At 43.6% G+C, this 27,717-nt stretch overlaps 1 protein-coding gene across 1 annotated transcript in view; it reads left to right on the top strand.

Moving 5' to 3' along the window:
• Nucleotides 1-27,717, top strand: part of BAZ1B (bromodomain adjacent to zinc finger domain 1B) — a 41,789-nt gene that overhangs the window by 5,767 nt on the left and 8,305 nt on the right. The window contains exons 3-15 of the mRNA XM_058854226.1: nt 1,249-1,393; nt 2,209-2,407; nt 5,899-6,020; nt 6,811-7,008; nt 8,143-9,838; nt 11,280-11,418; nt 11,876-12,006; nt 13,325-13,436; nt 19,903-20,001; nt 20,409-20,586; nt 21,017-21,202; nt 25,246-25,393; nt 26,847-26,994. Of these exons, the coding sequence (XP_058710209.1) occupies nt 1,249-1,393; nt 2,209-2,407; nt 5,899-6,020; nt 6,811-7,008; nt 8,143-9,838; nt 11,280-11,418; nt 11,876-12,006; nt 13,325-13,436; nt 19,903-20,001; nt 20,409-20,586; nt 21,017-21,202; nt 25,246-25,393; nt 26,847-26,994 (3,501 nt within the window). The remainder of the gene's footprint in view (nt 1-1,248; nt 1,394-2,208; nt 2,408-5,898; nt 6,021-6,810; nt 7,009-8,142; nt 9,839-11,279; nt 11,419-11,875; nt 12,007-13,324; nt 13,437-19,902; nt 20,002-20,408; nt 20,587-21,016; nt 21,203-25,245; nt 25,394-26,846; nt 26,995-27,717) is intronic.

Raw genomic sequence — 27,717 nt, 5'->3', positions numbered from 1 at the left:
GGTTAGTAACAACCTTAAAGTCAACAAATAAGAAACCCATTTGCTAATAGTCCTAATTTCTTTGTGGGGTGACGAACTACTGCCTTAAGGCTTTACTGCCTGGTGTTCTTGTTTGAGAGGGCAGGGGCAGTGCAGAGGCAGCTCCATGAACTTAAAATCCTGAGTCAAAACCCAGTGGTGTACTGCTACTTTCTTTTCGTTACCCATGTTGGATTGATTGGCCACTTCTGGAAACATTAAGAAATGTCAATGAAATAGAAACAGGAGGTATCTCAAATTTCTCAATAACAAATTTAGCTATTGTCTCTCTAGTACTGGGGGGGGCAGGCAGGAAGATTCTGTGAAATGAGATTTTGGTCTTGTCTCTTTGAAACGGGGTGAAAAGCTTCCCAGACAGTTCATCTGCTTTAATGCCTGACACTAAGCTGGATAAAAAAGTTCAATTAGACATGTTGCTAAAGGGATACATGTGCTAATGGCAGTTGTAGCACAGCACATATAGCTGAGGGTTCTCAGCCACAGATCCTGGAGTCTAGGAAGCTGAAAGTACTTGGGAGAAATGGAGTATTTTGTTCCTCCTTATGGTAACTTGAAATAGACTCTACTTTGTAGCCAGGAGGAAACATATTCCTTAGTGCCTCTGTCAACTAACCTGAGGTGAGCTTTCAGAAGGGAAGGAAGGGAAGTAAATTCGTCACAGTCCTTTCTTTTCTTTGAATGGAATAATTTGAAGATCATGATGTGGTGAAACACACAAGATATTTTTCTTTAGCAAGATAATTTGACTGTGTAAACCTGCCCCTGTCTTTACTGCACTGACAGCCTCTGTTGGGGGAGAAGGAAATGCTAAATCTTTATCAGAATTGTGGTGTTATTGGAAACAAACATTTTAAAGTAACAAGCCCCAGGATAATTGCATAATCTTGATCTATATGTAATATCTAATAGAGAAGCAGTAATAACCATCATGAAAGGGTTCACACTCAGTGCTACTCTTTCTGAGTGTTTACAGTATTCCTTTGGGAAGGACTGGGACAACTGGGATTTTCAGGCCAGCTAATAGCTAGGGGAGTGCTGGGGGAAGGGAGGGGAGCAAAAAGCCCTTGGATGTTTGCATGCTAGGGGGGCATCTGCCTCAAACGCTGTCCTGGCTGTTAACAGGAGTTCCTGGAACTGGGAAATGGGAGAGTACTTTGCATTTGGGCTTTTATTCCCGTAATAACAAAAACTACTTCTGTGCTTGCTAAGCTTAAAGGAGGAGTTCCCTATCTGGTATGAGAAACTGGTCTTGGAAATAGTACACCACAACACTGTGTCATTGGAAAAGTTGGTGGATGCAGCTTGGTTGGAGATCATGACCAAATTCGCAGTGGGAGAAGAATGTGACTTTGAGGTAAGGATATGTTTTTCATTTTATCCCGTGCTTCTGCATAGGGCTAATTCTAGGTGGCTAAGGGCAGGAGATGGGAAGAATATGTTAGTCACTCAAGTTATTAGGAGGATGTGAAAATATTTTCTCTATAGAATCTCAGTGACAGCACCTGCTTTTGGATGGAAAATGGTTCTCTGCCATACTTTTGGTGGAAGGTGTCCCTGTCCATGGCAGGGGTTTGGAACTGGATTATATGTAAGGGTCCTCCAACTCAAACCATTCCAGAATCCTGGAATAATAGCAAGAGGAAAAGGACCAATATATGTGTGTGTGCGGGAAACAGATAAAATTGTTACACTGCTTAAATATGTGATCTGTTTATATATAAATACATGCTTTAATTAGAGGAAATTAAAAATTATCATCTGTCATAATCTTTTCACCTGATACATTGCCAGAAGGAGCAGTAGTCTGAAACAAATGGAGCTTGAAGTCAAAAGCTTAAAAATCTCTAATAAGGCTCTAAAGATTTGAAAATTCCTTCCGAAACTGAGAATGTTGATGAAAACTCAAAGTTCTTGAAAATGTGGAGGAGTTAGTGTTGTGTGTGAGCAATGTTTAGGACATAGTCTCTAAACTGGGGTTGCTGAAAGCACACTTGCATCTTGTGCACACACCGTGTCCTTAGGCTGAGGAAGCAGCCTTGGAAAATTCTGTGGGTTGGGAGTTTTGCTTTTAGGTTATCTTAGCCGGTATTTTCCCCTTCCTCATAGAGTTAAAGTCCGTTAGCTTGCCTGTCTTGTTCAGGTTCAGTCTTCATCAATATTTCTGTGCAGGTTGGTAAGGAGAAAATGTTGCCTGTAAAAGTTGTGAAAATACACCCCCTGGAGAAAGTTGACGAAGAAGCCTCAGAAAAGAAATCTGACGGAGCCTGTGATTCTCCATCCAGCGACAAGGAGAACTCCAGCCAGGCAGCCCAGGACAACCAGAAGGAAGCTATGCTGAAGGAGGATGACAACAGGAGGGATAGTATGAGTAAGTAGAGAGACAGCATGGCAGTGTGTAACACCTGACAGTGAGTGTTGGAGTTTATGTACACCTTGGTGCTGGGTTGTGAATGTTTAAACAGTGTTACGGGGCAAAAATCCAGAAGTTGTCTTTGTTAGTGGTGAATTTTCGGGGCATCAGTGCTGTTGACTTTCAGCTGTTCTTGCCTGATTTAAAGCAGAAAATGTGCTGTCATTCTAAGGTGTAATACCAAAACCAATGCACAAAATTTATAAACTTCTAAAATATAACAAATGTATTTTTTTAAAAAATGAGGGGAACAGCAAAGGTTCATTCAGAATTATAAAGTTCTGCTGCGATGTTCATCCTCAGAGGAAACCTCCCTAATTCTAAAGTGTGTTTTTTTAGAGTTAGAGAAAAGCTCTAATTCTCTTTGTCTCTGGTTGTTACAAAAAATAAGTGGGTTTTTTTAATTTCTAGTTTATTCTCTTTCATATTCATTTTCATATGTTAAGACAAAATAATTTTTTTTCCCTGAGAGCTCAAAATAAAGCATCTCTTGAAACCTTGTTCTTCTTGCATATGCTCTTCCTCGATACAGAGCTAGGTAGTGGTATCCAAGGCTTTTCTTGACTGTGAGGAAGTACTGTTGAAAGAAAACAAAAAAACATCCAAGCACATTGAGTTTGTCCTCTGCAAATTTTTAAAATGGAATTATAAGATTCTTTAAAACAGATTACAAAAAATGTTTTCAAGCAAACCAACCCCAATTCCACAACTTTGTTCGAACCTGGAGAGCTTTATTTTATAATCTCATAAATGAATAAACAATTAGTATTTGTAACTAGTGACTCCAGCATACAGAAAAGCGTGTGGAATCTCCTCTGATGTGGGGAAGAGGAAACTTTGAAAATAGCCCAGCCACCAAATAGCAAAGTCAAGAATGAAAAAGAAGTGATACCAAGGTCTAGTCCTGAGCTTAGAAATAGTCAGCTCTTTCTGATGGGTACTGTTCTGATTTCATTGCAGTGCTCTGTATAATCAGAAAGAAAAAAAAAACCCATGTGTTAGAGACAATCTGGCCTTATACACATAATTTGAAACAGGTGTTGTGCTTGGAGAGGGGCTAATGATGCTTTATTTATTTATACATATATTTTTTATTGAGTAGTGGTTCTCTAGAGATGGTGCATAAGAGGCATGGGAAGTACCTTTTACTTCAAAAATGCTCAGTGATTAAATTTACAGCAGCAATTTCGGATCTGGGTGTTTAAAAAATATTTACCATGATCCTTTGTGCATTGGTGTGTGGTATTCCAGCAACTGTGGGCATGGCTGGTGCAGCACTCCAAGACCTGATACTGCAGGCATGAGGGTTCCTGCACTTGTTTCAGTCCATGACTCAGTTGGTTCTGGCTTGTGTGTAGTCACCTCTGTAAGGTGGGACTGTTTTTCCCTTTCTGGAAAAGATGAACCTCAACATTTTCCAACTCAAGATGCTGGCAGAGTCATAACCTAAGCAGTAAACACGCATTCTTTTAATTCTCTTTGTACGTATGCTGTTACTAATAGGATATTTTATTGCTAATGCTTTTATATTCTGGATTGTAGCAGAACATAGGCTCATGGTAGCATCCTTGAAACAAATCGTTGCAGGGTGTGTTAATATAATTATGTAGCATTTCTTACAGTTACAGGAGGGACTACAGAAGTAGGAAATGCTGAGTTGCATCCACAGAGGCTGGGGGTTCCCAGCCACACTGACCTGGACTTTTTCTCTCTAGTAATGTTCACATGTGGTCATGTGATGTGGCTTGAAGTAATTTCCTAGTGTGAGTAACTGGAGGCAGTAACAAGCTCTGTATAACTGTGATGTAAGAACTGTGTGTGCCTGTACACGCATGAGGGGGCAGAGCAAATCTTGGTAGCTCTATTAATATTTGTGTGAAACTTGCTGGTTTTGTTGGAGGAGAAATGGGACAGATAAAGACAGGTAACTTCAGTCTCTCTGCTTAGGAGTCTGTACTCTACTTCAGAGGCTAAAAATAAGGCTTTATACTGGCTTTGTTGCATCATTTGTGCAGTCTGAAGTGGCTTTATACTTTTAATTGCTTAGGGAATGAACTCTTGAAAATCTGCAGGAGCAAGGAAAGGCTAGATTGTCCTGAAAAATTGATGGTGAACTGCTGAAGGCCGGTTCTGTAGCTTGAGCTGGACTTAGAACCTGTACTGCTCTGGAAAATCTGAAATAAAGTGAATACAGGAGACAACACAATATAGATGCTTTAGAAACACAGAATCAGCTGTATTGGAAGGGGCCTTAAAGATTCTCTCATTCCAGCCCCCTTGCTATGGACAGGGACACCTTCCAAGTAGACCAATTTCCTGTGATCTCTATCCACCTGACTTTGAACTCTTCCAGGGATCAATATATGTTTTATTAAAAGAGAGTGCAACAACAAATGAAGTTGGCTTTTAAAAATTAACTTTAGGATGGAATGGATAGTAATTTCTTCTTCCTCACCCAAATATCCAGGTGCTGTTTGGAATTCCATATAGCCATCCCTGTTTGTGGAATCTAGAAAGTAAATCACAAGGGAAGAGTCACTTGGGTTAATACTGTGTTAGGTATAATGGTGCTGGAGCTTCAGTGCTCTATTATGGGATTCTGAGATCTATATTTTTAAGCTTCATTTAGGTTTAACATCTACTTGTATTCTCTGTATATTTAGTAGAGAATTACTCTCATTCCTCATGCTTGCTTTACTGTGTTCTTTGCATCCTAGGAAGTTCTTCCCTGTTAGAGTGGTGAGGCCTGGCACAGGTTGCCCAGAGTAGCTGTGGCTGCCTTATTCCTGGAGGTGTCCAAGGCCAGGTTGGGCAGGACTTGGAGCATGCTGGTCTAGTGGAAGGTGTCTCTAATCTAGTGAAGGGGCTGGAATTAGGTGAGCTTTAAGGTCCCTTCCAGCTTAGACTATTCCATGATTCTATGGTAGCCACAAACAGAAAAATATTTGGAGATTGCTTTCTTCTTAAGACAAAACCAAGCCAGTGATTACTGCCATGGAACTATTTCAAAGAAGGCATGGCAGAGGCAGCCAGGGCTGTTGGCAGGAGTTCCCTAAGCAAGTTTACTGGTTGGGTTACATCTCCCCTTCATATATCTTATAGACTACCTGTAAGATTATATATATGTGTAATACCTATATATTTTCTACCTTTGCTTAAGTGGTTGCAGCTTACTCTCTGCAGAGATGGGTTTAAATGAAGATGGTCTTTTGTACTTCTTGAATATAGGTGTTACCTCCTTATTTCAGAGCTGGTCTGGGCCTCCATTTCCAGCCTGTATCTTCAGGCTTTTTCTAAAACCCAGTTTGGGTTATTTTCCTAATATTCTAGTTTAACCGAACACTGTACAGATAGTGAGAAGTAGGGTGCCCCATCCAATGGTGGTCTGAATTTTTTAACCTTTTTTTTTTTCTGTAATAATAAGACTGTCTCTCACCTTCTTTCATCAGATGATCGAGCACGTAGGTCTCCTCGAAAGCTTCCCACTTCATTGAAGAAGGAAGAAAGGAAGTGGGTTCCACCTAAATTCCTGCCACACAAATATGATGTCAAACTGAAAAATGAAGATAAGGTGAGTTGTCTGCTTGAGTCCTTTCTATTGTAGCATGAATATGCAAGTTTAAGTAATCACTGTCTGTGATTATACAGCACAATGTAGTACTTTCTGCCAAAGTCATGGCATTGAAAGCAGGATAGTTGTCTGTGAGGCTGACCAGCCTGGCTGTTTCTATCTGTAATTAGGTTCTGTTCCTGGAAGCACTTGGTACCACGCACACTGAGTCACAGACCTTTATTGTGGTTGCTGTTAAGTGCCTTATCTCTGGTCGTGCAGTTAATGAGACCAATGAAATCATTAGTGGCAGTTTTTGCCATTGTCCTGACCGAGCTGGAGGTAGCAGTGCTTTGGGAAGCTCTGGGAAGCTGCAGCACTGCTCTGTGCTTTTTGTGTGCTCTTCGGTAACTTGGCAGGTGAGGCAGTGCTGACCTCAAAGAGTACCATGTGCAGAGATGCTACTCTGGTCTCAGGAAAAAAATCAAAAATTAATGTATAAAAGCTTTAAAATCGGTAGCAAGCACAAGCTGGAGGAAAGTCAGAGATAAAACAGTGGGGTTTGGCAAAAATTCTGCATCATAAACTCACGGTTTTTACTGTTTTGACTATCTGATGCTCCTACCAATCTCTGTGTGTCTCAGTTCTGCAAATTCTGTTTGGTTTGAGTCTCTCCAAGAGAGCTTTGAATGAGTGAAGAGTTTTTTGACATGAAACAAGGAATGCAGTAGTTCCTTATAGCTATATGATCTGTGTTTCTAATGTGGTTAGAAGTTAATCATTAACAGTGTGTCTATTTGTTATCTCCAAGATCATCAGCAACGTTCCAGCAGATAGCTTAGTCCGTACGGAGCGTCCTCCCAACAAGGAGATCCTTAGGTACTTCATCCGTCACAATGCGCTACGCGCTGGCACTTGTGAGAACGCTCCCTGGGTTGTGGAGGATGAGTTAGTGAAGAAATACTCTCTCCCCAGTAAATTCAGTGACTTCTTGCTTGACCCACATAAGGTAAGAATTCCTAAAAGTACCTGCTTTGCTTTCCCACCCGTTCCTTGGGTCTTGGCAGAGACCTCAGTGTGCTGGTTGGGTTTTAGTATCACAAAATCATTAGGGTTGGAAAGACCCCCCAAGAGCAGCAAGCCTGTTAGCACCATTAAGGCCACCGCTAAACCATGTCCCCAAGTGCCAATTCCACAAAGCTGTTAAATCCAGAGAGAAGCAGAGCAGGAAAACCTACTCTTCTGAAGGTTGACCTTTTGAGAGGTGACATGGCTTGAACATCTGACACAGTGGTCTGCTTTGAAAATCTGGGATGCAACTGCCTTTTAGTTTTTCCAATAGTTTGCATTACTTGCCTACAAGTAAAGACATGATTTCCTGGGTAAGAGAAATGGGAGAGCTACAGTCTTTATGTGGTAGTGTCAGGTATTGGGCCCAAGACCTGGTTGCCTGTGACTTCATGAGGCCTGGTTCATGTACAGAGCTGCATTGAGTGATGGCCGATATTACAAATTTAGCACTGAATAGATACATAGCAAGAATGGGTTCTTACAGCCTTTTGTGCTAACCAGCCAAATATAATATTAACCAACTAAATGCCATACCATGTAATGCACTATTTTAAAATCCATCTTTTCATGTAGAAAGCACTATTTTGTTCATTCAGTAAACTCACTTTTTCATAGACTCGACTCAAGTGTTGTTCTAAAACTAGAAGATAAATATTTGTTCAGGACAAGGGGGAATGACTTCAAACTCACACAGAGTAGGTTTAAGTTGAATATTGGGGAAATTTTCCCTGTGGGGGTGGTGAGGCCCTGGCACAGGTTGCCCGGAGAAGCTGTGGCTGCCCCATCCCTGGAAGTGTTCAAGTCCAGGTTGGATAGGGCTTGGAGCAACCTGGTCTAACGGTAGGTGTCCATGCCTGTGGCAGGTGTTTGAACAAGATGATCTTTATGGTCCCTTTCAACCCAGGCCATTCCCTGACTGATTATGATTGCAGAAGCCTGTTACCCTTAATGCAATGAGTAATTTCATTAGAAAAAGAATGAAAACATGCAAAAATAATTGACAGAAGGAGATCTAAGTAACCTTTATTTACCTTTCAATATTAATACAAAATCATTCTTTCTTTAATTTTAGTATATGGCTCTCAATCCCTCAACCAAGCGGAAGAGCTCTCAGTCACCTGACAGAAAGCTTCCTAAGAAATCCAAAACAGATGGATCTTCACTGGGACAGCCACTGAGTCCAACCCTGTGGTGCCATGTGCATTTGGAAAAATCTATAATTGGCTCTCCACTGAAGGTGAAAAATTCTAAGAACTCAAAATGTCCTAAAGAGAAGCTGGAAGAGGTGATGAAAATGATGTCACCTGCTAAACTTGGTTCTAACTTTCATATTCCAAAGAGGAGCCGACTGGGAAAGGGCAACAACAAATCCTTGGACAAAAAGCAAAGAGGCAAAAGGGTTCTGAATGGGCAGAAGTCGTCAGGGAAGGCAAAGTCTCCCAGGAAAGGTTTGAAGACCCCCAAGATGAAAATGAAACAAATGACACTGCTGGACATGGCTAAAGGTACCACTAAAGTGTCCAGGGCTCCCAGGAATTCTGGAGGCACACCTGGATCTTCCAGGAAACCCCAGAAACACCTGCCTCCTGCAGCACTCCATCTCATTGCCTATTACAAAGAAAACAAAGACCGGGAAGACAAAAAAAGTGCTCTTTCCTGCATCATCTCCAAAACAGCTCGGCTGCTCTCCAATGAGGACCGTGCCCGTCTCCCCGAGGATTTGCGGGGGTTGGTACAGAAACGCTATGAGCTCCTGGAGCACAGGAAGAGATGGGCCACCATGACTGAGGAACAGCGGAAGGAGTACATGAAGAAGAAAAGGGAAAAGCTGAAAGAGAAACTGAAGGAAAGAGCAAAGGAGCGGAAGGAGAAGGAGATGAAGGAAAAACTGGAAAAACAGAGGAGATTTGAGGACCAAGATCTGAAAGGGAAGACGTTGCCTACTTTTAAACTGGTTGATACTCCAGAGGGACTTCCTAACACACTTTTTGGGGATGTGGCCATGGTGGTGGAGTTCCTGAGCTGTTACTCAGGGTTATTGATGCCAGATGCTCAGTATCCCATCACAGCAGTGTCCCTGATGGAAGCCCTTTGTGCAGAAAAGGGAGGCTTCCTGTACTTGAACAGAGTACTGGTCATCCTCTTGCAGACCCTGCTGCAGGATGAAATTGCTGAGGATTATGCTGAGCTGGGAATGAAACTTTCTGAAATCCCACTTACTCTGCATTCTGCTTCTGAGTTGGTTCGCCTGTGCCTGCGCAAGTCAGATGTGCAAGAGGAAAGCGAGGTCTCAGATAATGTAGACGAAAGTAAGGATTCAGCAGCTTTTGAGGATAATGAGGTACAGGATGAGTTTTTGGAGAAGCTGGAGACATCTGAGTTCTTTGAGCTGACTCCTGAAGAGAAATTGCGGATCCTTGGAGCACTGTGTCACCGGATCCTAATGACGTACTCAGTGCAGGACCATGTGGAGGCCAAGCAGCAGGCCTCAGCTGAGCTGTGGAAAGAGCGCCTGGCTGTCCTGAAGGAGGAGAATGACAAGAAGAGGGCAGAGAAACAGAAGCGAAAAGAAATGGTGGCCAAAACCAAGGAAAACGGGAAAGAAGAGCATATGATGGGAAGAAATGAAAAGAAAAAACATGAAATGATGAAAATAGAGCACCGGGTGGAAATCGAAGCGGATGATATGATCAGTGCTGTGAAGAGCAGGCGCCTTCTTGCCATCCAAGCCAAGAAAGAGAGGGAGCAACAAGAAATACAAATGAGAGGTAAGAAAAATTACCTAGCAAGTAGAGTGCTTGTGTGTTGTGGAATAACTTTGTGGCAAAAATGACAGGCTGTTTTCAGAAGCATTGTCTGGTTTTAAAGGATTTTCTCACTGGAGATTTATAGTTCATCTGCTGTGGTTCATATGGCAGCTTAAAGCTTGTAAATTTAAGAAGAAACAGTACCTGCTTCTAGTTTTTTTATCTGTGGTTGTCTTGTTCAGTACCTTTCTGATTATGGCAGGCCCAGAGGTTGGACAGCCCTGTATCTTTTTTAGGAATAGAAAACAACTAAAAATGTGTCTTATGTCCAAACATCATCTGGTGCTTGGGTTTAGAGGAGATACTTCCTGCCTAAAAGCAGTTCCTACTGCTGCTGTTCCCATGGTCAGGTTGTTGCCAGCAGCCCTTCTCCCAGGTCAGAATTTGGGCAATAAAACCCAGTTAACAATTTCTCACTTTAAAGAATTTGTAAAGAGTGCTGTTTGAGGCATATGGATGTAAAGAGAGAACACTTCGAAATTACACTTTAGGGATTTTGTTGGTTGTAAGTGTGGATACAGGGTAGATGGAAGTGGACAACGTAGCTCATCTAGATTGTTACTTCCCTTCTGAAACAAGCATAGGGATAAGCATCTCTCATGGAGCCTGGCTTTTGCACCTGAGCTGGAATGTGGGAGTGTCTGTTCTGGGAGACCAAGAATCACAGAATGGTTTGGGTTGGAAGGGACCTTAAAGGCGATCATGTTCCACCCGCCCCTTCATGGGCAAGGACACCTTCCACTAGACCTCTGGGAACCTGTGCCAAGTCAGGTTGTTGCAAGTCCCGTCCAACCTGACTTGGCACAGGTTGCCCAGAGAAGCTGTAGCTTCCCCATCCCTGGAAGTGTCCAAGGCCAGGCTGGCCAGGGCAGTCTGCCCTAGTGGAAGGTGTCCCTGACCATGGCAGGGGTTGTAACAAGATGATCTTTAAGGTCTCTTCTGACCCAAACCATTCCATGATTCTGTGATATGATGGTTTTTATCCAGGGTTTCTTCAGCCCAGTCCATCCTTACACTTTACACCTTGACTTGTTCTTTTATATGTATAATTTTTTAATATATGTATGCATATATATATATTAAAATATTAAAAAGTATTTATGTTATATTATAGAGTATACATACATTTATTTATATTATAGATTACATATATATTTATATACTACATAAATACTTATATATTATGTATTTTTTTATATTCTGTATATACAGTTTTTTAAAATCTTTTTTTTAGAATGGCAGGCAGAAAGTAAACTGAAGAGTGTATGGTTGTAAAGAATGTTAACTAAAATTTCCAATAAAACTGCTTTTTTTTACTTCCATGTGTAGTAAAATAAAAGACAATATTGATGTCTGGATACAATACAGGAAAGCTAATGCTGCTGTTTGCTGATTCTAATAGTGAGGATGGAGAAAGAAGCAGAGGAGGAAAGAATCCGGAGGCATAAAGCTGCTGCTGAGAAAACTTTCCAGGATGGAATTGCCAAAGCCAAGCTGGTGATGCGCAGGACCCCAATTGGCACTGACAGGAATCATAATAGGTGGGAAAGCAGATGACCGTGAGCTTCCGTCTCTGCCCCAAGAGAGGGGCTGTGTCAGATACCATCCCCCAGGCAGGCATCGTTAAGGGAGGGTGTATGGAATTGTGGAGTAGAGAGAAGGGGAGATGGATTGTAGTGGCTGGTTAAGTGACCAGCTTTTTGAAGCCTTCTCATGGAGGTCAGGACCTAGTGGAGGCTCAGGTGCTGGCACTGCTGCTCAGGAACCTCGTTACCATCCTTTCTTTTTTTTCCATGTGCGTTGCACAGGCATGCTCTCAGAATGGATTCTAAACAAAGCTTCCCTGTTTCAGCTGTGCTAACATAAAGTTACACATTGCATTTGGATTTTAGTGAGTCGAGCACACAAATGCTTCTCCCCACAATGCAAATGAAAATGTGTGTATGTTTAACTAACCAGAAAAGGAGACAGGTACCTATTAACATACATTTATTACAGGTACTGGCTGTTTTCGGATGAGGTTCCTGGTTTGTTTATTGAGAAAGGCTGGGTACATGACAGTATAGACTACAGATTTACCTTTCCCCACCAGAAAAAGGAAGATTTGAAGAAGGACTACAGCCCTGGAGGTATGGTCCCTTGAGGGTGGTTCCTCTGCTCTGTCTGACTGTTTGAATGGAGTCTAGTGTGAAGGAACTGTCTAGTCCAAGTGTTTTCATGGGGATACTCTGATTTAAGCCTCCTTTTAACTCTAGAAGCCTGCACACAGCAGGTGCTGGTGGTATTTCCCTTCTGCTGCTGCAGGTCTAGAGACTTGCCTGCAGTGTCCCTAACCTAAGGACCAGTCTCCTCTCCTACAAGCAGCGAGGTTGATGTCTGTTGGTGTCATCCCTCTGGTTCACCCTGACCCTGCTGAGTTGCAGCATGCCAGACATTGCACAATTACCCAGTTGTGCTGCTGAGTGAGGATGTCCATCACAGTGCTGATATTCCACTGGTGCTAAGACTCCCACATCAGCCTGTGGAATAGTAACAAAGCAGGGCAGTCTGTTAAATATGCACTGCTTTGCTGATTGAGGTTGTTTTGGTGAACATCCCTCTTGCACTTCCTCTCAGCCTGCTCTTTACCTCTGCTGAACATGCAGGTGAGGTGCAAGGGACTTGCTGAACTTCTGTTGCTTCCTCTGTGATTTTGCTTGGCTGACTTGGAGCCTGGATCCTGGAGCTTTGCAACCTTAAAACAAAAATCCATCTGAACAGAAGGAAACTTAACAGTTCTATGTGGAAGTAGTTCTTGGGACAGAAGACCCTGCAATAATCTGACTCAGCTGAGTTTCAGTAGTAATCATTTCTTGCTTTTGGAGCACCACATTCTGGCACTGAGTCCATTTACAGCAATCCTGCATGGGAGAGCTTATGGAGTTAGATCCAAGCCCTCACCTGGTCAGATTGTCTTAGACAAGGGACAAACTGGACACCTGTAGAGGAATGGAACAGGGCAAACCTACAGTGAGATCCTTCATCCAGGTGTAACTTTACAGCCACCTGTGTCTTGGAGACTGACTGAGCTGGACGTGCATCATTCCAAGGTCCTCCGTGGGTGTATTTTCTTACAAGAACTGTTTCAAATGCTGAGCAGCTGTATTCCTGAACAACTCATTGCTTCTGGCTGTTTACATCTTTCAGCTCCTGCTGCAGCCAATGGACAAGATTTCATCATGTTCCTTTGGAAACTTAATAATCAAAGGCCTGAATGAGCAAAGATTTAAATTCATGTCAGAGTCATGTCTGAGATGCTCAGAAATAAAAATTCATGCTGCTTATACCTCCTTTGGTTTTCAAAGTGCTTTGTTGGTATACAGCTAAAATGTGAAACTAGTTTTATGTGTTTGGAATAGTAAGAATGCCGCTCAGGAATCTACCTGAGCCTGTGCTTTTCTTTTGCAGAGAAGCGGAAGAGCACAGGCAATGACGGCCGGGGGAACAAGCTGCACCGCTCCATGCCCACCACAGACCTGCCTGCTGAGACCACTACTCCCAAGCAGGGCCAGAACTTATGGTAACACACACTTTCATGGCCACAAAGTTCTCAAAGTGTAGAGGTCAAGGAATCTTGACAGATTTCTTTTGCTAAACCTGGCTTACAAATCTGTTCCTCTTTCAGTGCTGAGCTGTTGGGTTGGTTCAGCAGCTCCCCACGCCTCCGTTGCTGATATTATTACTGCCCTGCTAACAGGGTAGTCAGTCCAAGAGCCAGTGGAACCATCATTCAACCTAATCAATCATACAAAGCCAGTATAAATTAAGCTATTAAAATACTTCTTTGATATATTGCTTTCTAAATATTTATTCTTCCATGCTGACAGCCTGTTATCCCTTTAATGCTTCCCAATGCCAAGTAGTGTCTTCTAAGTGAATCAAATCTACATTTGCGCATGTTTGATTGTAACCTGCTCCAGTAATTGGCCCTATCAGTGTCCTTAAAGAAATTCTCCTGTGTTGAATGCCGCTCTGTGCGGTAAGGAGTGCTTATCTGTGTCCCCATGCCAGAAAACCCTGGCTAAGCTTTACCTGTTAACCACTGTGGAGCATTGTATATTTTTCAGATAACCCTGAGAATAACTGTCACAAAGTATGTGCTCCTGCATCTCCCCTCTTAGCAGTGTAAATCCAACAGAGTTCCACTGCTGACACCCAGAGTGGGGTTGCTTGGTCTTTGATAGAGTTGAACTGATCTCCAAAGAATATTTGCCAGTCAAAACTACTTTACTAAACATGTACCTGCTCCCCCACCAGGAACTGTTAAAGAGGCTGAAATTGTGGGTGTCTTGATTTATCTGAACCATCAGCATTGAGTGCTGACTCTTGGTATTGCTCTGCTGCTTCCCTGTCACAGCAGCAGGTCATAGGATATCAGAGAGTTCCTGTGCTTTCCTTCACTGCCCTGTCCTCCCATGACAAATCCCCACCCTGTTACCAGTCTGGGCCTTTTCATACCTTGCCAAAATTCAGGCAATTGGGCTTTGCTAGGGAATGGGTCCTGCACAGGGAGTGTGATCCACAGGAAAGTCTTCTGCTCTTCCTAAGTGCCTCCTCTAACACTTGATCTTTATTGAGGAGAGATGGCAAGGTGTGTTCATGAGAAGGACCAATTCCATAAGGAAAACAGTAGCTTAAATTTAGAGAGCATATTGCTAACACTGAGGGCAGCATAGAGCCAGATTGGAAGAACTAATTAACAAAGGATTCCATCAACTTGTGACTCCAGGCTGAGCTTGAAAAAGCACAGTACTTGATCTACTCATTCAGGTTGGCAACTCCCAACAACATTCTAAGGGAGATCAGTGTGGTGACAGAGGCAGGAGTGCTGTATGGAGTAACCAGTCAGCCTGGGAGGAGCAGCTCTTGGAACCAGGTCCTGGACACATTCAGTACTGAATAATAGTCTGTCACTAAGAGCTGCTTTGTATGGAGTGACCATAATGGATTGTATCCTCCTTTTATAGAAGAAAGAAACAAAAATAATTAAGAAGCTTCCTTAAAAATAAGCTTAAAGTGGCAACCAGAAGCCCAAAATGCTTTCAAAGAGATTTGCCTTAGAGTTTCCATACTAAATAGTCAGAGCGAGTGCTGCCTCTTACCTTTGGAAAAAAAAGGGTTTAAGAACTCTCAACCCTTGTTTATAAAACTGTAGCAGCAATAACAAAACATTTTGGGTTCACATCAGGATAAGGAAGCTGTTAAAAGTAAGAAAGCCTACTTAAAACCTGTGGTGAATCTCAGTGAAAGAAATAAAAATAATGATAAAGTGAAGTACAGACAAAGGGCAAAACAATTTTCTTTTCCCCTTGGGGAACAATCCTGCTTCACAAAATCTATTACAGGGTCTGCCTTCAGAGAAGAGGGAAGCTCTTTGCATGAGAGAATAATAGGCTAAAAAATACTAAATAAATTATAGAAATACTTTAAACTTGTATATTCAGCAGGGAGATGGAGAGTAATGCTGGAGGAAACTGGGGAAGTCTCCTAAAGAGGTTTTCTTTGATAGAGAAAAGAGGGATTAGGAAATAAAACTAGCAAATGGCTGTTTGGAAATAGTACTGCAGCTGAGGTACGTAAACCCGTTGCTACCAGCTGCTGTGGATCTGTGAATTGTACCTGTTCAAAGCACCAGTGGACAAATTGCTGAGAGAGGAGTTCATTGAGGAGTAAGAAGTGCAAAAGTAATTGTCCTTGCACACAGAGGAGTCCTCAAACCAGCAGATTCTGCAGTCTGGAGGGGTAGGTTGAAGAACTGTGACTGTATACCTGCTCTGCCTTTTGGCCGTTCAGACATCAGATACTGAGCTGCATGGGGGTTTTGTTTTTGGCCTGGCTGTTATGTCAGAAATTAATTATGTCCTTAATTTCTGTCCTTTCTCATCTGTGATAGGAAGGACTTTTAAGTGCTGACAGTCACAGTACTTGCTAATTTTCTACAAGGGTCTTGTGCCTGTGTGCAGTGTTCTGCCAGGCAGGGGCAGCAGTGCAGGTGGAAGATCTGAGTCAAGCATGGGCCTTGAGCAGGGGCACAAAGCAGCTTCTTAAAGGACACATAACCCTTTCTAATTGAGTGCTGTGCTGGCTGCCTCTTTCTGACTGATAGGGCACCCAAAGCCATGCCTGCAGCTAAGCAATAAGGTCTCTCAGCTGAAAAGCTTTTCCTTAAAGATCTGTAACTCCTTAGAGTCTATTTACTAAGTACCTGCCTGACACTTGCCACCACTTACATATAAGCATCCATAGAAAGCCAAGTGAGAGGCTGGGAGCTGTTACTTAGGGAGACAGCCAAGAACTAGAACTTCCCTCTGAAGAAATCCATATTCCTATTCCTGTATTTTCCTTTGAGGCCATTGCCATTGATCTCAAGGACTGCTCTGAACATAAATGATTTTGGAAGAGTCTCTTCCTTGGCTGCTTTTTGCACATTGTCCTTGGACACCATGAGGAGCCCCGAGCCCACATTGAAGTCCTTGGATATCTCTGTGTCCTGTTGTTTGGATACAAGGACTTGTCCAGCTGTAACTCATGATTTTGGCATGTGCATAGAGAGTTTCATTTCTTTGTTTTCTGCTTTCAGTCCTGCTGTTTGTCTCTTTTCCCTGTGGGATATGGGATTGAGTAGCCTCACAGTGCATACACAGCATCTTTAGCTTTTATACTTTAGCATGATGAGACTTTGAAATTAAACACCAAATTAACTCTGAATAGTTGTATTTCACAGTCCTGACCCTTTTCCCCTTGAGGATGGGAGCTGGTAAGGCACTGATAAAGGGAGAGATAGATTTATACTTCCATCAGGAGTCGCACGGTATCTCAGGGAAGTGGTTCTGCTGTCAATACTTTGTCCCCAAAAAGAAGAGGGTCCAGTGTTCTGTCCTAAAAGTGCAGCATCATAAACACTTGGTTACTTCTGTCTTCTCCAGACAGATGGACCATTCCCTGTCTTCACCTTGTGCTCCACTTGCACAGGTGTTGATTTTATTAAAAAATCTCCTTGCTCTGGGCACATAGGCACTGAAGGAGTCTATGTCCATACCATAGTGTTTGTGAGCTGTATACTTCCTGGTCTTTCCTGTAAGAGCCATGGAAGAATCGCAGCCTTAGAAGGATACTAGCGTACAGGAGACTTCTTGCTCATCCTGGTCAGAAAGGAGTTGAATTTTAGAAACAGTGGCATCTCTGCAGAGTAACTGCCGTTGTTCTTCATCTCTTAGGAATTCAGTGTGGTATGGCGGTCCTCTCAGCAGACAATTTGAGTTAACCCTGACTGGGTGCTGGCAGACTCCATTCTCACGCCTATTCTCTAGAGATGGAGATCCCCTGTTTCCACCAGCCCTCCAGAGCAGGTACTGGTCCTGGGCTCCTCTAGATGCTGTCCTCTCAATTTCGTTGTTCCTTAGTCCAGGTTTTAGAGCTTGTTCTGTCCCTTGCGGCCTGTAGCTTGAGAACAGGTAGGAATATTCAGTTTGAGTGAATACTTGGGCGCTCCTTTTGACTTGATGCTTGTGTCATTTGTCCCTTCTATTCTGGTTGCTGACCAGTCTGTTGGCTTGTGCTGTTAGAAATGTCAGGAGAAAATCTAGGCCGTGCTTCAGGAATGCAGGAAGCCCTTACACCAGTCAGGATTTCCCCCTTGTAGATCGGTTTGAAGACCCCCCCACCTGGTCTTGACTTTTTCATCCCTCTGGAGTGTGTGATTAACCTGTGCCAGGCCACATGAAGGGCACCAAGTGTCTTACCATCCCTCTCTGTAAGACTCAGTTTTGTCTTCCCCATTTAAAATGCCACCCGTCTTACCATGTCCATGCTCCCAGCCTGGAGGTGGTTGAGCTCCAGTTGGACGTGCAGATAGTTCCTACAGGTAGGGAGTGCCTGGAGCTAGTTTGGGAGGCAGGAGCTGTGGTTGCACAGGGCAGTAAGGGATCACTAATCAAACTAACATGATCTCTCTGATATGTTTGTATTTTGCAGATCAGGCTTAGTTTCAGTCTTGAATTCAGGCTTAAGTAGATCAGACCCCTGTCCTAGAAATATCAGTTCCTACTCTCAGGGTGAATTGGGAAGATTTAAGTACCTGTTGCAGATGTTCTTCCTTCCCTGTCCCATGTCCTCTTCAGCAGGAACAAACCTGTACCAGGGCTAACTCTGGCTTTCTTAAAAGGGTGGGAGCTGCTTTCTGCAGCTGCCTCTCAGCCTGTGTTGTCTTCCCTCAAAATACTGGAGAATAGAAACCCTACATGATGACTCTTTCTAGTGTCCTTTCCTTTTTACAGTGTGACAAAACAGTGCAGTAATTTCCCCCTCCTTTGATTTGTTTCCATGGGAGGAAGCAAGGAAAGCTCAGGCATGTTCATCTTGGATATTTTTCTAGCTGGATTCCATGTGTATCACCAGCAATGTCTGATGTTGTTTTATCATGACCTGGGCAACCCATTTCAAGGTGCCTGGGAAATACTCCTGTGCTGGGTATCTTGTAGGGCAGATGGTTTGGGGTGTGATTTGTGCCATTCCAAGGTGGTAACAGATTCTAGTGGGTGAAGGATATCCGAAGTTGCTCTGTCCTGATCCACAGGGAGAGGTGCAAAGAGTAGTGTTGCCCAAAGGTTTTGATCTCGGGGTGCAAAGTGAGGATGCTCCACAGGGTTAGATGTACTGAAGCAGATGACTGGCTAAAAAACATCCTCCTTCTGTTGTTGAACAGTAGAACAATCCTATGTTGTATTAGAGTAATGAATTTCCTAGCTGAATGTAAATTGTGAGGCCATTGCCCTAGTAGGATCACACTAAAATGATGAAATATTTTCAGATATGGTATTTAGTAAATATTTCTGTCAGAAAAATAAGCATTATGGAGACCGGTATTCTAAGAGGAGCAACAACAATATCTTTCTCTAGTTGTTGCTTGGTTCATCTCAGCTTGTGCCCAAGAAGAAAGATTAGATCTGGAATCTTCTGGTAAGGATCACAGAGTGGTCCTTTGCACTTGTTTCCAAATAAAGTTGATTCTCCTAATTCCTGTCTTCCCTCTTCTAATGAGCAGTCCTCTTACAGAAGGTAGGGAATTAGTCATATTTTCTGTAGACGACCTCTGAAGCTCGAGTTGAATCCACATCCCAGCAAATGAAGAGGCTCCATGGTTTCCTGGAATAGAGTTGGAAAAGAAAGATGGAAAGCGCAGAATTTCAGGCTGTCTTAAAACTCATTTAAATGTACAACCCAGCATGCAAACATGATTGTACTCTGGAATTGCAGAAAGAATACCTGATTTAGAGAACCCTGTAAAGGTATTCCCCTTTTAGATTGGGCTAACTGCTGATGGCCATCGCTGTCCTCAAGGATTCCTGAGCAGAAGGGTTGCAAGCTGATCAATATGGTTTTCAGATTCTGCACTTGAGCTTTCAAGTTTGCACAAGTCCTCCTTTCAAACAGAAAGGAGGACTTGTGCACTTGTATAGACAGAGCCTGCACAGGCACAGCGCTCCAGCAGTAGCAGTTGTGGGATCGGCCAGGACATTCTCATTTTAATCTGGCAGTTTCTGGTTAACAAAACAAAATACGATTAAATTGCCATGCTCTCAGTGCATAGTGTGTTAGTCTTTTCTAGTGCATCTAAGATGATATTCGGGTCACTTGAACAAACTGCAGAGTCGTGAATGGAAACCCTGGAGTAGACAGCTAAATTCAAATGCCAGTAAACTTAATGGGGAAAATTATCTATTAACCAGTGTTGTGTTTATTTTGATTCTGTTTTCCTTACCCTGGAATTTGTTGCATTTGGGGACCTTGAAACAAAGCCAACCTGAGTTAGAATTCTTCTACCAGCATTCCTGGAAGTGTTTCACCTTGATCCATAGGGTCAGCATATAGGTTACCTCTTGTCCCTACCTACTCATCCTTGGGAATGAGTTAGAATATTTAGAAGAAGAAACAGTACTGTCACAGAGATACCCTAGGTGATAAAAGTGCATTTTTCTGTCTTTCAGGTTTCTCTGTGACAGTCAGAAGGATTTGGATGAGCTGCTGGATTGCCTGCACCCCCAAGGAGTAAGGGAGAGCCAGCTCAAGGAGCGTTTGGAGAAAAAGTGAGCCTGCTCTTTGTTTTTCTGTGTGTGCCTTCTCCAAGTGAGAGCATGTCTTTGGCACAGCTAGCCTTGCCATTCCCAGGGCAGCAGCCCAGGCTGGGCTTTGATTGTTCCTGTGCTGAAGAGGGGAGGACATTTAGGTTGAGTAATTGCTGGTTTTCTTGGACAGATTCTTGATAAATAACACTGAACGGTGAGGAAGTTCTGTCAGTCTTTAAATTGCTCCTTGAAACCAGGAACAAAGACAGCGCTGGTTACTCTGAGCCAGAAGTGCTTTCATGTGTCTTTCAAAGAACGTTATGCACTGGTGGAGCTCATAGCTCTCAACAGAGACCATTGTCCCAGAGCCTCTCCAGCTCCCAGGGCAGGGGTCTGCCTGTACTCAAAGGTTGGGTTTGATTTTCCAGGTATCAGGACATCACACATTCCATCCATTTGGCTCGGAAACAGAACTTGGGCCTCAAATCTTGTGACGGCAACCAGGAATTGCTGAACTACCTCCGGAGTGATCTGATTGAGGTTGCAACACGGCTGCAGAAGGGGGGCCTGGGATACATTGATGTGACACCAGAATACGAAGCAAAAGTGAGTGAACAGGCAGTACTGAACAAGATACGTGTGAGATGATACTTTCTGTGGAAGATCTTCAGTCTTTTGTTCTCAGACAAGAGGAGCAGGAATCAGTTTTCTCATTTGTCCTTTAAACAATTATTTCAAGATTACACAGCTGATAGCTTGAGGTGTAGGCAGGTCATAATGTTGGAGCTGAGTGTCCTGCTTAGTTGTTCTGTTTCCATATTCTCATGACAGAATTCTTTATGGAGCAGAACTCCATAGCTGATTTTTATCTATATCAAAGCCAGCATGTCTTGTTGAGACAGCAGCAATATGCTGATTCCATAACCAGGTATGGCAGGTGACCACACTGCATTAGGTGTGTCCATTTGCAGACCCACTTCAAGCAGCAGAGAGAGTAATATCCGCCTGTTATGAGGTTGTATGCTCTTCCCAACAGGTGTACTCGCTGGAGAGCCTGAAGGATTTTGGGGAATGTGTGATTGCGCTCCAGGCTGGTGTTGTTAAGAAGTTTCTGCAAGGTTTCATGGCCCCTAAGCAGAAGAGAAGGAAACACCAAGGAGAGGATTACATTGCCAAGGCTGAGGAGATAGATGAAGACAAGAAAATGGCAGAAGAAGCCAAGGTATTGTTCACCTTAGGGGTCTGTTTCGGTCTTGCAGTAGAACTCTGAGCAGTAGCAGTACGTTTCATGGGGTACTAAATTTTGAGCAACTTCATCCCATTTCAGATTTGTAGTTGAGTGTGTTTGGTGTTTATGGGGCGAGGTGTTCCCTTTTCGTTTTGAGGAGTAAATGTATGAGAAAAATAAAAGTAAAAATGAGGAGTTACTTAATTTTCTCTCTGTGGATAGGAAATGGGTCAAGTTCCTTCTATACAGTTCTGCTTAAATAAAAGTGCATTATGGAGCACTTTCACAGAACTTAATAGGAGTTGTATCTGTCAGAGAGGACTGATGGTGCTTTGGTCCACAAAGAGAAGGAGAGACAGGTTGAGGTTTTGGTGACTGCAAGGGAGTGAGATTCAGGGAAATACCACATTAGGAAAAGGGAGATAAAAGTTGTTGGATGTGTGGAGGCACTAGGGGAGATACCTGGGCCAACAAGCTGCATGTGCCTCCAGGATAAAAGTGGTATTGTGGGTCTAAGTACGTATCCCTCCTAATAAAAGGAATGGAGAGGAGCTATGGAGGGTTGGGAAGGGACTGCAATTGCAGGCACTTGCGCTGCACCGGTGTTTCACCTTAACAGGGGTACTTGTGTTCAGGGGTAATTTCTATGCACTAAGTTGAACAGGATATTAATGCCCCTTGACAAGACTTTCCCCACTTACCTCAGCTCTGCTCTGAATTGGATCAGCAGAAGTACTTGGATGTCTCAGCTTAAAAAAAAGAAAGTGTTTCTTCACCTGTATTTACACAGGGAGCAGTCAAGAAAGGTAGAAAGCGACTATAATTTATAATAGCATGTAGTGACAGGATAAGGGGGAGTGACTTCACGTTGTTAGAGAGTGGGGTTAGAGTGGATACTGGGAAGAAATTCTTCCCTATAAGAGTGGTGAGGCCCTGGTACAGATTGCCCAGAGAAGCTGTGGCTGCCCCATCCCTGGAAGTGTTCCAGGCCAGGTTGGATGGGGCTTGGAGCAACCTGATCTAGTGCTAGGTACCCTCACCTATGGCAGGGGTTCAAACAAGATGATCTTTAAAGTCCCTTCCAACACTAACCCTTCTGGGAATCTATGACTGATACTGAGGGTAGGTTTTTTTGTGTGGATCTGTGGGGTTTTTTTTAAAGTTCCTGTCAGTATATGCTGGACCCTTGTTCTAACATCAGGTCTTCACTAAGCTGTGCCATTGCTGTGTTAGCTGGATAATTTGGACAGACACTAGAAATTTTCACATTTCTCAGTTGTCCTGAGGTATTTAAACTTTGCTAATTTTGAATCTTCCATCCTAAGTGCAGGGGTAATGGGAGGATGCTGTATCCTGAAAGCTCTCAGCAGAATGGAGTGCTGTAAAAATGGGTGAGGTCTGAGGCGGAAAGAGCTTGGATCAGCCCATTTCCTGCTTCTACAGCAACACCATATTGTGTCTTACTCCTGTTTGCCTTAGAGCTGTAACCATGAGGGCTGTACCTGCAGGGGCACGCTCAGGGTAACATCAGATTTACAACAACACAGTCCCAGCATGTGATTGTGCAGGTCTCCCTCCCCCAGGCGCTGGCTTTAGTGTCATGCCAATCTCTCTGGAGCATTTATTTATGCAGTGCGGTGCTTACTATCTTGTTTAGACTTTTCTAGATGTTTGTGGTGGTACAAGCAATGCTCAACTTTTTGGGGGTTGTTTGTTGGTTTGTTTGGTTTGGCAATTTTTTTTTTTAACCTCAGTTTATCTGGGATAAGCTTTCTTTTTGCCAAAGCAGAAAACCTTTACAGACAACCTTGAAAGAGCAGCCTAGTTCTTAGATACAGTTATCTGATGAAAATCCCTGACTGCCAGCCAGACTTTGCTGAAGAAAAATCTCCTGCATAGGCCAAGAGTTATGAAGCCTTTTGAGCCAGAACTGCACTGAGAGCACATAGGTAAAATACACCATAGCCACACTGGAAAAACACACTTAATGTACTTCCAGACTATAGAGGAAGAATTGCAGCCCTGTGTTATGGGTATATCTCATTTTCCCAATGAGAAACAAGTTATGGCTTAACAGGCATCCGTGTGCTGACATAATTGTCTGTACTAAGGGTTCTTGCTGGCTCGGCTGCGTTGCTGGAGCTCACACTGTTTAGTGGCAAAGGATTGCAGTGAGACCTGGCTTGTGGCTGCTCCTGAAAATCAGGCTGGTGCCTCTGTTGATGCAAGCATTCCCATTTCCAGTGGCAGTAGCATGTTGGACTGTCCCAGAACAGGACAGGGAATATGTGACGTCTTTGCAGCCTGACATTGCATCACAACAGCATGAACAGAGTGAAGAACCACCCCTGTGACCCACATTCAGTAGTCTGTGCAAGGGGAGAGACAGTCTGCACCTACAGACAATCTCTCAAAGAGTGACTTCACAACCAAGCAATTCCAGTTTCAGCTGTTCCAAGGGGTTTCACCTCAGGATGCCAGTTAAGAGCCTTTGTGTAGGGAGGCTTCTCTGCCTTTACCAAAGAAGGTGTTTTCTGTCAGTCTGAGGTGACTGAGGCCTTCTCCTTTTATTTTGGGGGCTGCTCTTTGTTTTGTTTTCCCTGCTAGATTGGTCCTATCCAGTCAGGAGGGGATTTAAGTAACTTCCTCCAGTCTCCCATTTTGCCTTGTTGGCAGCTGGTAACCAGTACTCCCTTGGTACTGGTTCTGCTCAAATGCCAGAGTCTCCTGATGCTTGGGAAGCAAGGCTAGAAATCTGTTAAATTCCACAGACTGGAGGAGGAATATCTCAGCAAAACTTGCCAACAGCTTTTGCAGATTTATCTTGGCTCAGCAGTTACCCAGTATGTTAACAGCAAAACCCATGGAACCGTTCTTTGGAAAATCAATTACACAGTATGTGAAGCACCTCAACAATGTTCTGCAAAAAAAAGATTGCAGAGCTGTGTAATCTCCACAGTGGGTTGGGCAGCTTTCCCTTTATCTCCAGCGGTTCTCCAGGATCCACACCAGCAACCAGAACAGTTCGTGTGTTTTTCCAAGCATCTACTATATGCTGTGCTTCCTCAAATTAGTCAGAGGAGAATGTGCAACTCTGCAAAACTCCTGGATTTTGTTTGGCTCCCAAATTGCTGTCAGCTGCAGAGTTTAGATTTTCCCATCTGACACTTCACTGCTTGTTTTTTCATTCTCCTGGGGTAGAAGAACATTAACTTGAGGCCTATTATGTCCCTGTCATAAGTAGGCCATCACCTCATTGTTGTAGAGCACAGGATTACCATTGGAGAGGGACATGGCTCTGGATAACTTCTGTCCTGCTGCGTTTCCAATATATCAAAATGATATTTCCAAACCTCCTGACCTGGATGTATGGTTTCCCATTGGCCTTGCTCTATGCATACCCTGGGAGCTGCCCTGGTGCAGAGTTCATCTTTGATGCTGTCATCCTCATTCCCAGTTTCTGGGATTTCAGATAAAGTGAGGCCATCCTGTCTCAGGGAAGCAGCTGGTTTCATATTTGGGGATCCAAATGCCTGTGCAATGTAATTGTAGCACAGGGTCTCCTCCGCCACCTGAGCAGCTCAGGGACCACAAGGGTGTTGCTGAGGTCCAGGTGCCTATGTGATACCCACTGGAGGGCAGCACAAGCTGTTTCAATCCCCCTTCCACTGTGATTGCTAGCTGTTCCACAGCTTCCATCCCACATTCTACAGTGCTAGATTTCTGCCTTTTATATTCTTAGCCTGCTGATTATTTAGGTTAGACCTTCAGAGCATGAATTTAGTGGAGTTCACATAGGTTGATTCAGCCTGACTGAAATGCAAAACAGTTGACTGTTATGGACAAGCTGTCTGATCCAGGGAGACTGGATATGGATAAACCACAACCAGGGCTACTGAGAGGTGTCACAGAAGGAAAGAAATATCAGAGTTGAGCTTCGGTGTTATGAAAGATCCCAACTAAGGGATATAAAAACATCTTTAGACTGAAGGGAGCTGTGTCTGTGCGTCATTGTAAGCTGTTAGGTCTGTCTGCAGGTTGCTTCAGCCATGGAGAAGTGGAAGACAGCAATCCGTGAGGCCCAGACCTTCTCCCGTATGCATGTACTCCTGGGGATGCTGGATGCCTGTATCAAGTGGGATATGTCAGCAGAGAATGCCAGATGCAAAGTGTGTCGCAAGAAAGGTACGCATTCCTGCCCCACCGAATTCCTGCCTGTGCAACAGTTGGATGCTGTCACCTCTCTGCTCTGTTTAGGCAATGTGTCCTTGTAGTTTGTCACTCTGACTTGAGTCTGTAATTTAAGTTCTGAATGTCAGGATTTACAGTCAGCAGCCTTGATCTCTCAGAAACATTTGACCCTGACTCCAGTAAACCATTCTTATGTAACCAGTACACAGTATTGCAGAGCTACTATCCCCTGGATATTTAGGGTACTTGGACAAAAGTCATCTACAAATCCTTCTGGGAACACTTGTGCAACTGTCCATTCCCATTTTTGGAATGGTCTTTGGAATTCTGAGCCATATCAGTTAATCCCGTCTTTTAGAGAAGGAGCAAGGAAGAAGAGTTTGGGAAGATTATTGTGGGATGTTCAGGCAGGATGTTACTCCTCTGAGGCTAAAATGGGAATAGAACTGCTCAATGAGCTGGGGAGGTCACCAAACAGGTGACGAGGGCATACTTTCTCTGTGTGCACTGTAGAATGAAAGGCTTTAGAGTCTTCCAGGTGGAGAGTGAAGTAAATGGGGTGTCAGGATGTGAGCCTGATGGAGCATTCTGCCTCACCGCTTTTGTATTTGCTGAAACTGTAGTGGGAAATGGGGGCCGCAGAGCTCGGGGGACTGCTGGGCAACTTTTGTTTACCACAAGGCTTTGCCATCCATCTTTTAAGAAAAATAAGGGCTGAACTGGTTCAAACTCTGGCTTCAATGGAGAATCTCAGTGGTGTTCCAAACCAGTGCCGAAACTATCCTGCCTGGTGTTGAGAGGAGTTTCTAGGTAAAAGTAAGGGGTGGGGACTTGCCTGAGACTAACACAATAGTTTCACAGAAGTTAAGAACTGAAATGTTAGAGAAAGAGAAGCTGGCAAGCCCTCTCCACTTTCTTTTTCCAATTTAGTAAAAGAAAGCTGGCTCAGGACTCTTTCCCCGTTTCCCTTCATCAGTGGGAAGCACAGAGAGAGACTAATTCTGCATACTGATTTTCAGTGTAGCTTTGTTATCCTGAGTAGAAAGAAGATACCATGCCATGTAGGTTACCCAGAGTGAACATAGAACAAGAATAGCTCCATTTTTAGCTTACAGCTTTGGGGATCTGTTTGCAGCAAACTTCTCTTTCCCCATGTTTGTCTGGATGGAACCTCTGTGGCAGGTTTCTGTCTTTGCCTCCAGTGAAATCTTTGCAGGGTGAGGGACTTCGTATTGGTTTTGTTTCTTATTAAATACTGCTGTTCATAAATATAGTGATGGAACAGAAAGAAGGATCCCCAAGGAAGGCCATCAGAAAGGGTCCCAGCCCTCAGAGGGGACTCTGCATCTTTCTCTTGCTTAGTCCTGCCCCCCAGCAGTGCAGCAGCTTCTGCCTCTCAGGTTGAGTGAAGGTGTGGCCTTGTTACAAATGAGCTGTACTTTCCTAGGTGAGGATGACAAGCTGATCCTGTGTGATGAGTGTAACAAGGCCTTCCACCTGTTCTGCCTGCGGCCGGCACTCTATGAGATCCCAGACGGGGAATGGCAGTGCCCAGCATGCCAGCCTTCGACAGCCCGGCGCAGCTCACGAGGCAGGTGAGTGACCTTCTTGCCTGTAGCCTTGTCACAGCACAGTCCTGGGTCTCTTTTTACAAGACCCAAACGAGCATGGAGCAAAGCTTATTTAAAAGGTTTTAAATCACCCAATTAAAGTAGCACTGGAACAGAAGAAAAGCAGTTTTTTCAGGATGTAAGTTTAGCACAACTTCATTGTAGTGATGCATTACAAGTTCATGAGTTTTGATAAATAACTTGGGTTTGGAAATGAAAATATGTGCTAAACAACCACCAAAATTAGCTACACTAAGGATTGCTGTTTCCATTGAGCAGCTGGTTGGGTTGTATGTTCATGTAGTTGGTGGCTGCAATTCTGTGGGTCCCTGGGCTGGGTTACTGGAGTATTCCTGTAAACTAGAGCAGATATTACTTCAGGCTACAGCTCAATCCCTACTCTGCTACAAGAAGTCAGGCTACAGAATGCCATTCTAATGGTTTTCTGTGCCTGATAACCTTAGCAAGACAGGAGCACCTTATAATGTGACAAAGGGAACTTGATTTGAGAAGGTGTGGCAGATATGAGTCGTTGCCTCCTGACAGCAGGGGATTGGATTGGTTTTTTGAGTTGCAAGCTGGAACTTAAGCATTTTACGGTGAGTGTCCTTTGCTGCTGGTGACTGTGTTGCATCTCCCCGTGTGTCAGTGAGGTGAGGCTGTTGAGTGGCACCTGCTGCAGAAACAGCCAGCAGATCCTCCCTGACA

This window comes from Poecile atricapillus, chromosome 21, assembly GCF_030490865.1.
Source record: "Poecile atricapillus isolate bPoeAtr1 chromosome 21, bPoeAtr1.hap1, whole genome shotgun sequence".
NCBI lineage: Eukaryota > Metazoa > Chordata > Aves > Passeriformes > Paridae > Poecile > Poecile atricapillus.
The sequence above is the reverse complement of the archived record's forward strand: the minus strand, read 5'-3'. Positions and strand labels throughout refer to the sequence as shown.